This window comes from Pinus tabuliformis, chromosome 2_1 (genome assembly GCF_031772625.1).
Source record: "Pinus tabuliformis cultivar Carrire ecotype Pingquan chromosome 2_1, CPIR1, whole genome shotgun sequence".
Taxonomy (NCBI): domain Eukaryota; kingdom Viridiplantae; phylum Streptophyta; class Pinopsida; order Pinales; family Pinaceae; genus Pinus; species Pinus tabuliformis.
The window spans coordinates 298,751,018-298,767,229 of record NC_142299.1 but is presented as its reverse complement, the minus strand read 5'-3'; the positions used below and the strand labels follow the sequence as shown (position 1 = coordinate 298,767,229).

The 16,212-nt window shown below is 40.3% G+C and overlaps 1 protein-coding gene across 1 annotated transcript; it reads left to right on the top strand.

The window, feature by feature from the left end:
- The first annotated feature begins 670 nt into the window (after positions 1-670).
- LOC149199986 (uncharacterized) lies at positions 671-1,516 on the top strand. Its single transcript, XM_089400796.1, has one exon. The coding sequence runs from the start codon at positions 738-740 to the stop codon at positions 1,371-1,373; it is 636 nt and encodes a 211-aa protein (XP_089256922.1). The 5' UTR covers positions 671-737; the 3' UTR covers positions 1,374-1,516.
- Positions 1,517-16,212: the final 14,696 nt, after the last annotated feature.

Genomic DNA, 16,212 nt, shown 5'->3' with positions numbered 1-16,212 from the left:
TAAGATACCGTGGTAGTCCACAGCATATGCTATGATTACATCAATAATTTCGCAAAATGATGTGATATTTCAATCCCAAAATATGTTTTCTGTTGTATGGAATCTGGGGTAATCTTTGAGGAAAATTTAAATCGTTATAAACCCTCGAATTGTGCACGATCTAATTGTGAGATGTCAATGTCGTTCACGATATGTTTTACGATTCTAATCATTTCGCATCACGAGGCTATGTTTCAATTGCCCTCAATGTTTGGCTGCTTGGACTTTGCGTCGAGTTTTCCGGGAAATTTAAAAACGTTCTTTTAGAAAAGGTTCCTGTCAGGAGACAGCCCTCCTCACGCGTTTTGTGGAGGGTGCATGATTTCAGGAAACAGCCCCAACTTTGATACTTTTCAGGATGAAACTTCGAGATAAATTTTCCTGGAACACCTGCTTGCTCGGTACTCTACGCGCCACTTACCCATGACTTGCTCTGCAAGTATTTCATCCCCTCACTATTAAATACAAAATGGATTATCATTCAGAACCCTCTCTCTCATCGGCCTGGTCGGCGAGGTTTCATACCTCACAGACGCTGCAAGTCAGTCCAGAAGTGGTCAGATTTCTTCATATTTCTTCCTCCCAGGCTCTGTATGTTTGATATTGTTGTTTGCGATCCGCATCGATCGAATTCATTTTGTGTGTGTGTTTATATTATTGCTACACCTTGTGTGGTTTGATCAAAAAAGGTTAAAAAAATGGAGGTCCATTCTGGTGTAGATAACGTTTCAGCAAAGCGTCTTTGGAACGTTTTACGAGTTGCCTTCTTTATGATGAGAAAAGGGCTCATCTCCAAACGCAAGATGCTCATTGGCATGCATTTATTGATGAAGAGAGGGAAAGTCTGTGCAAGAAGCCTGAGGAATCTAGTATTCCATCATTCCAGAGGCAAAACCGATGGAGGTTTTGGGCTCCACGAATATGAATTCTCCTGCAGCAACAGCCCAGCAAATCCCGTTCACTTACAGATAGGCAAGAGAAAACGTCACCGCCTTCCCACAAATATTCTGCACTGTTCATGCATTCGTCCGCATCCAGATGAAGATGACAGGGAAGACCTCAGTGCTTTTGTCCTTCCCCTGTTGCACTACGACAACGAAACCTTCAGCAAGAATTGCCTTGAACATACTGATATGCCTTCCCTCGAGAAACTGAGCCGCCCCTTATCTCCTCTGTCTCGAAGGACGTCGAACCCATCCGATGAAAAAAATAACGAGCATGAGGTGGACAGGCAAGCCGAAGAATTCATAGCTAAATTCTACGAACAATTGAGGTTGCAGAATCAGATGTCTTTTCGGCGATACCAAGAAATGCTTGACCGGGGTACATCTTAGCCAGCCCCCCACGAAAATCTTCAATACCAGGTAAGCAAAGGTTGTGCGTAGAAATGAGGGGAAGAAATTTCCAAACAAAAGCATTACATGAGGAATAACCAAGGCCAAATATGCTGCAGGTTCTTCTAAACAAATTTACTGGAGGAACGGAATGGAGCAATTTGTAAAGGAGGCATGAATGACAGGAATTTTAAGTGAATGAATGAGACTACAAAGCAAACAGTGGCCTTTTTTTTCTAATGTACGTAACCTAAGAGTGTATTAGAATTTATTTGGCTTTATTCCTATACACGGATTTTTAATGTACCGAGAATTTATTTGGCTTCCTATAAACTGAAATAGAACGATGAAGGAGCGCCCAGTGAAAGTGGAACTTATAACTATGTTAATAATCCGGCAAAAAAATATAATATTCCAGTCAAGTTCAAGTTATTTTTATTATTGTTACTGTTATTTATTTTTCAAACCAAGCTTGTTTATAGCCATTTTTAATTTGAAAGTTTTTAGAATTTTAATTTGAAAGTTCGTAGAATCTGGTAATTAAGATTATGAGAAACTTTCTCGCCAGTATTTCTTCGAAATAAAATGTTACATGAAAATTCTGATTAATATTAGGTTTATTTTTTTCGAGTAGAGAAAAACATTTCATTTCCGAGGAGGTACAAATATCATGTATTTTAGTATTTTTGTTGTTCTCTACCCATCTCATTTACAAAAATATAATTCTACAAAATAAACCAATTCTTCCTGTACCATTATCTTCTGCTACTATTTTTACCATTATTCTCATAGTCTCCCAGTATTATGGTAGATGGGTTGTTCTCTACCCACTCATTTACAAAAATTTAATTCTACAAAGTGAACCAAATCCTTTTGTACCATTCTCTTCTGTGCTACTCGACTTTTACCAGGTTTTATGGTATATGTTTCCCAGTTTTATGGTATATGGCCCTTTTTTCCAAGTATACTTTCCAATCAAAAGTTTATAAATTAACTCCTCATATGCTAGTCTAAATAAATAGAGTACTTCAAAAAAATATATTACAAAAAAACTTGTCCATGACATCTACGAGAAATGACCAAAGCTAGTAGCCTCACATGAAATTTATGTAGTCTTCCTTGATCTTAACATGGTTTTCAAAAACTGCATAAAAGATCTTACCAGGTTCCACCTTCAAACCTCTTTTGGATAGGAGGTCAGCCGTTGTATTTTGTTCCCTGAATACATGTTCAAAATGGATGTGCTGGAAGTAATTTACTAGGACTCTAATATGTTTCATCCAATTGGATAATATATGTGAGTTGAAAACATTGTGATCCTTAAGCCAATTGATGATGTTCTTTGCATCTCCATATACTTGTAGTTTCTCAATTCCCAACCACTTTGCAACAAATAACACACCCCATAAGGCAATAATCACTAGAAATGATAGTAGAAAATTGGACTGATTTTAATGAAAACCCCACATCCACATTTCCTCTTCTTGCAGGCACCATCAAAGAAACCCAAAGGGAAAACCCTCCATATATTTTTGGATTTGACCTGTCTATGTTTCACCTTTCTTTTTATAGGGCCAACCTCATTGAAAAATGCCATTGATTTAATGATGTCCCTATGTACAGAAATTGTTTTCTGTTCAAATATACCTGCATTCTTGCTTCTCCAAATCGACCAGAAAATATAGATTGGGAGAAAACGATATTTCTTGTGGTTCTTGTACCAATAAAGTAAACAAGATCTCACTGTAAGATAACTTCGATAGGGGAGATTATATTTACCAATAACTCCTTTCCAGATACCGAGGGCATGTGTGCATAATAGGAATTGGTGTTGTACATCTTTGGCATAGAATGCAAAAGCTCGAGCAAAAAAAACCCTGTTTTTATAAATTATACCATGTCAGTATCGAGTCATTAAGTACCAACCAGCTAAATACCTTTAATTTGTTTGGCAGATCCCCTTTCTAGGTTACGTGAAACCAAATGTTTTCATCAATCACCTTCTCATACCTGGGTATTCTATGATAAATTTCCTTTACCTGTGGCTGCCCCTTCATAAAAGTTCTATCCCATACCATACGATCCTCCCCAGTGGTGATCACAATACCTTCTTGTCTAATTTGAAGTAGATATTGGTCCCATTCTGCTACATATCACCCATCAATTTCCAGCATATGGCCCATCAATTTCAAACATATTTGATTCCCACCCTTGTAATGCAAACGTGTTGCTCTAATCATCAATACACTTATGGAGATTATAAATTCCCTTTTGCTGGATGATTTCCAGTAAATGAAATGATAAGTAATGGTTCCCTATCATCCCCTTCAAGCATCTAGTCCCATCTCAATTTGGGTTCCATTTCCAACTTCCCATCTCATGAAAATAAAAAACCAATAACACTTTTTCCTCGTGATGCCCCAAATAACCAACTTATTTGTCGAGATTTTGGCTCCATTACTAATCCAAGAAGAAAGTGTTAGACCGCACATATATATTTTTCTCTCATGATGGCAGACTAAAGGCTTGAACCAGTCAACACCCTCCACATGTTCCTTATTACTAGCAATTTGTTGAAAGAGTCGATATATAATATGCCCCAACCACCCACCTCGATTTTCCTAGCCAGAATTGCCCATCTTACCAAGTGGAGGTTTCTTGTTTGTTTGTTGCCTTACCACAAGAAGTTTTCCATGATAATATCTAACATATGCAAAACCTCAGTTGGTAGTATGAATAGTTGCATCCAGCAGAGCAATATGCTTTATAGTATTGATTTAAGCAGTGTCAACTTGCCCCCCTTTGTAAGCCACCTGTGATACCATCCCAAGAGTTTTTTTTCCATTCTATTAATTAGTCAGTCTCAATATTTGTTTTTATAAATATTTGACTTTAGTTTATTTTGTGGTGGCTAAAAGCACCCTCCAAAATTTTTCCTTAGCTTCGTTTTGGAGCCTCCCTACCGACCATCCTTAGCAGCATGTCTTGAATTGTCAAGTACATCAGCTTCAATTGTTTCATAGAGTCTTGTTAGCCCATGCATGAAATTTTGTTCCACCTCCTTCACAAGATGTTTTCCAGACTTAGTGTTAGTTGCTAGTTGAGAAACACCCTCTAGGAATTGCACAATTCTGGATGGGAACCAACCTTCCCTCCAAAAATTGCGTAAACCTAGCTGGGCTCCAGAATTGTGTAATTCTTCGTAATAGTTTTCCTCTCAAAAATTTTGCAATTCATCCGAGGAAAGTTGCTCAGCCCATAAATTGTGCAATTCTGGCAATAGTCACCTACTACTCCTAGAAATTGTGCAATCCCTTTGAGAGAACCAGCCGAGTAGGTAGCAAAAATTGTCCAAATCAACGAGGCAACCTGTTGGGCTAAGAAATTGCGCAATACAATCAGACAAGCTTCCTTGAGAAAATTGCGCAGTCTGACCTAGGACAGCTTCTCAACCCAGAAATTGCGCAATCCTAGGAGACAGTCACCTGTTCCTCCCATAAATTGTGCAATACCTCTAGGACAACCATCTTTTCTCAACCAATAAACTGCGCAAATCCCTCTCCTTAAATCGCAGACCGATGCATGTGCCTAAAATTGATTTTCATGCATGTACTGCTTTTCCCAATGCACCATGCAAAGACATCCCTAGATTTAGGGATCTATTTTTGGTTGCTGGAGGTTACATACAAGGATTATTTCAGAAACCTCCCGCCAAGTGTCTTTTTTCCTAGATTTGTGGCATGCACATCGTAACCTCGATTTTATCAAAACTTACAAAACAGACGCTGCAGAGCTCATTCTACACATCGATATTGCAACTCTAACATCCCACGTCACATCTAGGAGTCGTCGGCACATTCAGTTCAGTTGTTTTGGGGTAAGCCCGCTTTGCATGTCTTGCGTTGCGTTTATGTCGTTTTTTGTGTTTCTTCTTGTGTCAGTGTTGTCTGCTTGATCTCAGTGCACGCTTACTGTCGTTTTGATGTATATTATCTTTTAGAAGTATTGTTTCAGTTTTCGTTCGCATCTTACTGTTGTTGTATGCATGACACTCTTTTCGCACCGACGGTCGTCATTGCGACAACTTGCTTCACACACATGCATGCTTTCCCATTTTTTGAATCATGCACTTGTTGTTTTTGTGGATGATCATTCACTATCATTTACACTCAGTATCTCCATGCATTCATACTTCTCATGTTTTCAGTTGCCCGTCATCAGGTCTAAGCTGCCTTAGCCCGGAACTTGTCGTACTGGACTAACATTGCACATTTCCGGAAATGAAGACTCTATCTTCCCCCCAAAAATTGCGCAACTCTGGCCTAGCACTGATCTCTAGGATTTCATTGCGCAATTCTTAAAGGCAGTGTCATGCTAGCCTCAGAAACTGCATAATGCAATTTTTTGGTCGCATGTCACTACTGACTGAAATTGTGAATTGCGCAACTTTAGTCCTCATCAGGACAAGCTAGAGTGTGCATTACATAGTTCCAGCAGTCAGTCAACCTCCCAACAGCTCAGACTGTACCTTGGACAGTTTTGGCAGTCAGTCTCTAGCCTCCTGGTGAAAATTGTACATTCTTCATAGACAATCCCACAAGTATGTTGCATGTCAATCCTCTAGTTTGTTTTGGTTTTCAACTGACAATTTGCTTACCATGAGTGTTGCTATGTCTCAAGGTATCACATGTGTTCATCTACCTCTCAACAGTACATGTACGATGGCTTCCAGGAGCAAAGTCGAAGACACCGTTCTGAGCACAACTAGGGATGCAGTCGATCATGTGTAAATGAACTTGCCTATCTATGAGGACATCAAATTGTTCATGGAAAAGGCTATCAAGATGAAATGGCGGCACCTTCATACTGAGTAGCACCATCAGTAGCAACATAAGGTAGCACACTTGCATGTGACAAGTGAAAGAGGAAGGTTGTTGACAACACAAACGTAGAACAAAGTTGCCAGCTGAAGTAGATCCACTTGTGATGAAAGCATCTTTGGAGACTGAGGCTATGAGGTGACGACTCGACAAGAGGATCGCACGAAGGCAAAGAGAGAGAAATGTAGAAGGAGTTGCAAGTGCTTAAGTGACAACTCCAAGAAGAACATGAACTACATAGATAAGAGAAGGATTTGAAATGAGAACAGGCACAACAGGAGGTTCAACATACACAAATCGATGAGACTGCACCCATACGTGTTATGGACCCATCCAACAATTGGCATGGAGCGAACAGTGTGAGAAGTGATGTTGATCACATGTAAGGTAATTTAGGAGCATTAATTTCATTATGCACAAACATTATATCCCACCCTTTTGGTACACTCACCAAGGTGAAGACAAGAAGCAAGTCCAACTGGAGCTGAGCATGTATGTTGACGAGTTAATGTGCATGGTCACCAACACACACTTGGAAATTAGCATAGACACTACGCATCAGTATGTTTTTGGTCCAGCTGCACTCAAGATAGTGATGCACATATTATTAGACGAGTTGGACATAGGAGCCATATCAGTGTACCTGGATGCAACAGAAAGAGGAGTTCACTTTCAGCAAGATGTCACCTTGAAGCACATGGACACCATCACGGATGACCAAGCATGGCATCAGTTTGTGACTGTTAACCATCATGAGGATGTTGAAGAGTTGGTCTCACCACAACGGTCCAAGTTTTAGTGATGTATTGCATGGCTTGCTCAATCCATTTTGTCTTGCATGGGCACAGGTGCAAATTGTATGTAACATCTTGTCAAGTGGAAGTTCAAGTGTCAATAGTTGAATGTAACAGTCACAGAATAGTTGAAGAGACATGAGGGTAGATGAACAGTCACAAAGCGCAATGTCAAGGGTCACCCAACCCTCTCCTATTTATTGTACCCCATAACTCATTGTAAAGTCTTTTGGTCAGCCCAGCTTCCGATAAGAGTATGTTAGAGAAATCTTAGAGAGTATTGTAACAAGCCTTGTCTTCTCCACTATGCAGAGCTAGTATATCTCTTGGGAGGAGTAGGTGGAAGTGACTGTAACATTCCACTGTCGGAACTAGTGGTTGGTCATGGTTGTATTGTATAACTGGAACTTTGACTTCTTGATATAATAGAGCCGACATGTTTCATGCATGTCGTATTGTATTTCAACTGTCTTGTTTACTCTAAATGATATATGTATATGTTTTCTTACGCATGCATGTGTAGCTATTTTCTTTATATGTATGTATGAATATTACCGAAATGTGTTTTTGGTTTAACCATCACTTTGGATTGCTAGCTTACTTGCCTTCCATGTTATGATGAATCTTTGTTCATGTGTTCCCTTCTTAACTCCGTGCTTTCACAGGTTTCCAATGGGCACACTCACTTCACCCTCCGTGTCTTAGAACCACTCGTGCACCTTCCTTGACTTGCTACAAATGTCACACCCTTTGTACCAATAGGGACATCTTACTTTCCTCCATGAAAAACCATTTTCAAGGCAATACGGTACAACCCACTGCTGGGACTCCTACATCAAACGATCTAAGGTCTAGTTGGAACTTCTTACCAGGGAGATCCCCTGACATGTTGGCAGGTCCAGTACCATCAACATTTTTTCGCTAGAAGGAGGGCCAGATGAAAGGCTGAGTCCTCACAATATGTTTTGAATCTCTGCATATCTATCATGACTAACTACACGCGTTCTCTTCTGGAGTGTATGTCTTATGGAAATGACTTCCTTATCTCGGAAAATCTCTCGGATAACTTGTCACATAAAACATATGATGGTGGAGGCCATATATCCTTGGTTAGGCATGTGGTCAGTGTTGTAGGCTCATGCAAGAGACATAGAATCTTTGAAGAATACATTACCTGCGTGTTGTTTGTCTACACACTTCGAGGGCACCCCATCCACTAGTGTGTCACACTGCCTGGAAAATCTATTCATTCTCTTTCTCATCTCGTCGCAGAGATAGACAGTGCCTTTAATCACTTAGACCGTAAACCACTCAACAAAGAAATTATGGAATTACGAATAGCGCTTGACGAATCCGTTGAATAGTTTCACACAGGCTTTTGTAATATTACATATCGATTTCCTGAAGATGAAATTGATTGGGAATTTCTCGATGGAATATTTGAGTATCTTCTTCTCATATCCAGAAATCCACAATTCCTGAAATCATCCAAACCCCACCCGGCACACTTGGGTGATGGAGTTGTGCAATCACAAGCAGACATAGTTGCTGTCACAAGTGACTATCCACCTTCACCTCATTAAAAATCTCCACCACCGCAGAGTGATGTGGGAGATTATGCACATGCATCTGTTGAACTGTCACATCCTGCCACCCCATATGCTCTTGATATTTGCACAGATTTGGCTTGCAAGCCTATTGGTTGTCACATGGATTCATTCCCTCAACTTCCATCCCCATGTTTTGTTGATCCTCTAGATTGTACTGTATTGTGTTCTTCCATTCCAGACTCTTGATCTATTGTGAATGAGGATCAAGTTGTTGATGGAGTTAGTGTTGTGAAACCAACCTGTGCCATCATTCATGATGAGTATGTGCATGAATATAAAGAATAAATCGTGGTGAAGGATGACTCCTTTCCAATTGTGCCTCATTCACTTTACCCTAATATCCCTTGTGATTCTGCCACTGCTAATTTCCCCTATGAAAAATCATTTACAAATGTTTCTACTTCTGATCATTCACAGGACACGTCGAATGTCAGTCTGTTATTACACTCTGGAGATGACACATATTCCTCTGAAAATCCGTCCATTCTGTCATCTGTCATTTCTGAAAGCACAGAGGGTGAACATCCTTGCTTCTCATCTACCCCTCTGCACGATTCATCAAATCATGAGGATTCCGATGAACATCCTTGATTTTCTGATCTTAGTTGTCGTGATCTCTCTACTTCTTCATCCCATCACAATGTTCATTCACTCGTTGTTAATCTATTTAAGCCACTAGTCTACGATGATCTATATGTTGACGAAGTCAAAACCCCACAGACTGTCGAGGCACCTCAGCCCGAAATGGTGGTTATGTGAGGCTCTTGCTGTCTTGAGGTTGGTTTCACTCCTGATTAGGAAATTTTTATAACATGCAAGGCTCCTCATCACACTTTGCTTTTCATTCAATATCAATCTAACACTCAGATTTTTACTTCCTACACGCGAACTACATGATTCGATCACTCATGCATTGAAGGAATCTTACACAACAAGCACACTTGCACAACTTAAGTGGTCTACCTTTCTCACATTTTCTTGTATGTCACAGTCAAGAGAATGCATACACTCAAAATCTGCCCGTGGTATAGCACAACACCATGGCAAGTCCAGAGAGCGCATGTCACAAGCTTTCACTCATTTTTGTTTTGTGCATGCATGTAAGCTCAGAGTGTGTTCGTCTTCGTCGTTATATATTTCATGCTTGCTGGTTTACACAACTGCAAGGTTCGCAAACCATGACTTCATGAACATGGGTCGACCAATGTGCCAGTGGCTGAATTGGAAGTATCACTTCACATGAGATAACCCATGCACTATTAGCTTATGAGTAGGACTAGTTTTTTATTTGAGTTGTTTTCTTGCATGCATGTTTGCTTGCTTGCTTGTTTATTTTCTTACTCGCTTTACATACGCCTTTGCTTCTATTTCTTTCTTTGCATTTTGTTTTGTTTTCTTTTTTTTGTTTGTAGGTTAGTTTCACATGGACCATGTGCGACTCTTGAAACAAGCCTGGGTAAAGTACAAGAGGAATTTTACAGCTATTAACATTTGGTTATCTATTGTCCACTCTCTCATGAAGAACTTATTACATTCAGTCCATGATACATCAATGGAAAATACCTACTTTTCAAAGTGAACCTTGTTGAAAACACAACACTTTCATGTGAACTAGTATCACCTACTCTAGTCGGTTGTTTTTTGGTTAAACCTTGTCAGCTCAGTCAAGTAGAGTAAGCTGAGGGGGAAAACCTTAACAAGCACGTCCGGGGTATATATAAACTACTTCTATGAAGGAAAAACCTCTTCTACTCTCAATAAGGTGGGATCCCCCTTTTTCCTCTAAAATGAATAAGTGTTATGCACAATTATGAAAAAAAAATTGAAAATGTGAAAAAAGTTTGAAAGAAAACAAAAATGAATACGGCGAAAGAAGAGAAATGCTTCCTATGCAAAGAGGTGATAAAATTAACTTTATCAGGCTACCGAATAGGTTCACTGATAGTAGAGCGATGCCTGTGTTCGTGCATGAATCCGCCGGGGTACTATCTAGGCCTCCTAGTAGTGGAGCAACACTAGAGATGAAACTTAAAATCTAATGGAGAATATGCTTGTGCTCCAATATACCCCTCATCCCCAATCAAAACACCTATGGCTTGGCTTGAAATGTGTGTCAACCGAACAAGAGCTTGGCAGATGATACATCTTACAACCAAGCAAGTGTGGAAGCCAAGATGAAAAGAGAACTGAACAATACTTTCAGAGGTGTTAGAATTGTTTTACACGAAAAAGGTCCATTTAGATAGATGGAGTGGTATCAGGAAATCTAGTGTCCTCTAGGATTTTCTAATCCCACTAAGACTAGTAGCTATCTTAGAAACAAAAAAACTAAAACCACTTTCATTTTCCTTTACGAAAAGTAGATAAGAGTGGAATGAAGGACACCAACCTCAGTCTTGCGGTTGGTTCCTTTCTTGATTCCTCTCCTTTCTGACAGATCCTTGCTGCTTCTCCTTCGTCTACCGAGCTTCAAAGAGCACCTGTGGAATCAAAGCAGCATAATACTATCAAAGAACAAATATCTACAATCATAAGAAATATAGGACCAGGTATATATTGACCACACAAATGCATATATCATCAAACATACAAGAATGTGGAGGAAAACTTGAATAGCTTTATTAATAATCAAGAATAGAAAAGAGGATTACAACCAATTGTTCTGACCCAGCATCATCCTCCAGCATGAAATCCCTTCTTTCACCTCATGAAAAGATTAGATCACCCAACACTATGATATTCCAACAAGAAACCAACAGCACTTCCTTACAAGATACGAAATTCCAGCCTCTGGATCTCTGGGATGAGGGATCCATATATAGATGATTGCAGGGGGGTGAGTCAGCTTCTGGGATTTTGATTAGTGTCCTCTCTCTGATAGTTCTTGATTCCACTTGGAGATTGATGATCTCTTACTCATCCCTCGATGAATTCAGAGAGGCAAGTGTCACAGGAGAAGTTTCTGGAAGATTCCATGATCATCCACGTCACAAACTGTCTCTGCCATTTGTCCACTCTCGCCCATCACACCCCATAGAATGGTTTCTCAGTATGCATCGCACCTCCCGTGTGCATTAGGTGGGATGCATCACACTTTGACCATGGAGCAGGTGAGATGGTCCAGTTTTGACTAGTTCTGAGCAGTTTCCTATGGAGAACTTCTGGGAGATGATGTAATCAGCTGACCTTATTCCTTTAGGTTATGGAACAATGATTTTAGGGACTTAGGAGTCCTTGGTTTATGGACATGTTTGATTGGGGTTGCAGTGCCCAAAAATGTCTATAACAGTTGCCCCCCTAAAGCATGAGGTCGTTAATATTTTGATGTCGGGTGAAATGCTTTATCATGAGGATCTGATGTTTTTTCGAGCTGGAAGGCGACCTGTAATAAGATACAATACAATACATTATCTTTATAATATTTTTCATGATCTAGCTGAGGCGGGTATTCCCATGCTCAGCTTCATAAATTCATTTTCATGTACATAAGATAGACAACCGTCTGTGCAGGAGACTGATGATTCTGATAGAGTCATCATCCTTTGATTCGGATGATCATCTGTGTAGCAACAATGTACATTTGATGTCTTTATTTTCCTGAACATATCGCAGCCTGGATAGATGAAACTAGATCTGGGGTCTTCAAACTCGTTCAATCTTCACTCAGAGTACAAGTCGATCCCTGTGAAAGATGTTATGGAGTCGAACATGGAAATACATCGCCTGATTACCAGCCAATGATGTAAGCTATTAACAAGCGTGAGAGGAATCACCGATAATGATGATGACCCTCAAGGTACTACAGTACAATTCACGTGGTGTGAGTAAGGGACCTAGCGTCGAACACCGCGCAAAATCTTTCGGTCGAAGGCCATTGATGTAAACCTGACGGCAAAAGTGAGAAACTTGCCATTGAGGCATGCAAGCTTCAAAGTACAGAAAGGGTTGTTCCTAAGTCGACTTCTTAGATAATGAGCTTATGTCGACAAGAAGTGACCCATCGTAGGAGGGCCTTAATGAATCCCACATCTACGACATGGAATGGAGTAAATGATTTTGAAGGTGAAAACGATATAATGATACAAGGTTCAGGGTGGTGGTCATGAAAAAATGGAGCATGAATGTACTGCAGTGGATGAGACATAGGTGAATTCTCTGAGAGACTTCTCTTGAACATACCGGCGACATTGACATGGATTGGTAGCTTTAACCCCAAATATGGATGGTGTGATAGACCAATGGTGATATGACCAGTGAACGGAACAACCCAACCCGACTTGGATGCGGAGTGAATGTGTCATGTTCAAGAGCGACTTGCTACCAATAAAGTTTCTTCAAGTTTTCTTACCAATTTTTCCCCAGTCATTGCTAACTAGTACCTATTTATTTTTGTCAATCTTGAGGAGGATAACATATGCTTGTTCTATAATTTTCCCTTCGGGAAAACCCGTTGCTATATTTTAATGATCCTAGTGACAGTGAAACTCATTCTTGTGCGTATGGACAAGTTTGTCACTATTCGGTTTTCACGAGTTTAACGACAAAGATAACTCAGTACTTTTCAATTTTAGAGATTCTAAAAGGGACGTAAAGGAAACTCCAATAATCCTTTTTCTTCATATAATCCCTTAAGTCCGAAAAAGTATAAAATAATACGAAAGGGATGAATTTTCAGTAATTTTAACGAGTCGAACAATACAAGCGCTCAATATTTTTGTGTAATAATCCCTCAAGTCCAAAAAGATTAAAATCTAGAGGAGGGATAGAACTTCCGATTGCTTTAACAAGCTAGAGAGGCCAATCACTCAGCAATATTTTCATATTTTAAGATTCAGGTGAAAAGAGATTAAAGGAGACTCGTTTTTGAGGAACGAGTGATAATTTCAGGTAGCAGCTGATTCCAGGTAAGGTTTGAAATTTTCTGATCACGATAGTGTCACAAGGATGGCTAACAAGATCACTCTTCGCAGCTGTTCCTCAAAAAGGGGCAACCAATCAAATGGAGGTAAATGATCGACTAAAACAGAGTGGAGGTGATGATGAGAACACGACTCAAAAGCTGATGATAATGCATTCACAATGGTTATTTACCGGAAATTGGTTCATTTTTTTACGAGCTTAAACTCTAGGGAACATTTGCTCATTTCTTATGTTTAATTTTTAACGAGCTTGAATTCCACGTTAAAACTGCTCATGCCAATCGTATAATAAGGAAGTCTCATCTAAGATGCCATTTTTTATGGAGCTTGCACCTTACAAAGATTTGCCACGGATCCTTTCTTTATGCAAGTTAGCAATGACCAGTCCTACGAGTTTAAAGGGTTAAGAAACTACAAACTAAGAAAATAAATGGTCTCTCTTCGCTTGCATGCCAAAAGGTTTGCATGACCCCAGGTATAGCGAAGAATTTCCAAGCTACCATATGAAAGATTTCCTTCCACGTCCCAGACAAATGCTTCCTTGGCAATGTCTACCGAAATAGACAAAGGTGAGTGGTGCAGTCCCCTCTACTCACATAACTTTGACGAGGGAATCTTATTCCAGTCTAATCCCATTTTCCTAATTGGACGGGTGTGTCAGACTAGTCATATATCCTCCATGGAAACCTGCCCTATACCCCAGGTTTTCCTGCCGAAACAGACCAGGGTGCATGCCCACTAGGTTTCAGTCATGTCCTCCTGAATCACTCGCTCTCATCAGGTGGAAGGATTGGAGATTGATGAGACATTCCTTGCATGAAAAGACCATTTAGGGATGGTATTTGACTATTTTCTATGTGTGAGCCGGGAAACGACAGCTGGTCTACAAGCTTGACCACTCTGCCCTCATGCAGAAAACACATTACTCTAAAGAGTGAGGAGACAATGGCTCCCATGCAATAAATATAGTCACACCCAAGGAGTAGATTATAATCCAGAGGTCCTTGGACTACCATTACATTCATGTGAATCGTTTTCCTTCTCAATCTTATCGGAACATTGGGAAGGATCCCTAACGGTCGACTGGTTCCTTTGTCAAAGCCTGTCAGATTTCTCATTTCAGGCAGAAGCGATGGCGAACCAAGCGCTTTCCAAGTAGTTGAGGAAAGGATACTCACAGAAGCCCCTTCATCTATGATGGTACCGGCCATGACCATTCTGTATATTTCGGCAATGATTCAGAATGGTACAGTAGCCAGTAAAGAGGGTTTTCCTAGTAGGTTCCAATTGAAGGAAACAACTAGGTTTCTTGGAGGTGGGACCGAATAGACGGTCGGATATGACTTTGACGAACTTCCTTCCTGCGGTAAAGGAACAGGTAGACTGCCCCCATGTTCATTTGAGTCGATGTTTACGAAAATAATTTGAACGGTGTCGTTCTCATTCTCTTCGGTGATTGTGTCATCTGAAGATGGACTTTGTGAAGACAAGACTGGGTTGACTGCCGCCTCGACTTTTTGAATTTCTTTTGGTATGGGTTCGGCGGGTTTATCTTCAATGAAAGATGCTTTGACCAGACACAATGGCATGTTAGTTGGACGTTCAACCAGTGATGGACTTAGCAAGAGTTTCTTATATCCAAGAGGAAGTCGTAACGGTGAAACCGGATGGTCATCCAAAACTCTTTTATCTTCGTCCGAGAAGGGACAACGGTGGAGGGCATGATCACCTTCACACAGTCTACAAGGAAATTTACATTTTCCTTTTTTTCCAAGTGCTTTGCTTTCACTAGTTGATGGTGTACTCTCAACATGGTCCTCAGAGGTTGATGACACCGGGTTATGCAAATGAGGAGACCATTCCCTTAAGATCCGAGGGATGTAGGGAAAATCTCGGTGGTAGTGGTCTCCTTTGGAAATGACACATGGAGATTTAGGCCTGGAGGGTGAAGTGTGTGGATTTTCGCTAGACGATGCATGGTTTCCCCCTTTCGCCTTTGGCTCTTTCTTCTTCTTCTCCTTCTTCTTCTTAGTTACTTGATTTTGGGCCTTACCCGCTTTATCAAGCAAAGAGGAAGGAGGAGAGGGAGAATCGAATGAAGTAGAAGGTTGGGAAGTAACTCTAGTATCATCTAGTTGCTGACTCGATTATTCAGGAATCGCGGTATTCTGAACGACGGAGGTTGAGAAGAGCCATACGGGCAAGCCAATTGTCAATCCTGGGAGTGACAATGTGGCCATATGAGGTGCACCAACATCTCCCCAAGAGGAGAAAGTACTAGGATTTCCTCCAAGGGGAATTCCTTGATTGGTTGACTCCATTTTCTCAACCTAAGACCAACGCGAGAATGGTGATATTATTTTGATTAAAATAAATTTTAGACGCATTGACACAAATTGTTTATTCAATTTTTAAGAGTCGAGAAAAACCAAAAGATGACTCTAGCCGCCTTCGATTTTTAATGAGCCTGAAGTGACAAGTGCTCAGATGGACCTTTTCCTTTAAGGAGTCTGAAAAGGAACGAAAGAGACTACTCTAGAAATCTAGACAGAGGGATTACCAAACCAACCACAAAACTACAGAATACTTTTTATGGTACGGCAGTCAATCTTCCCGAATGTTGTGTTCAATGCATT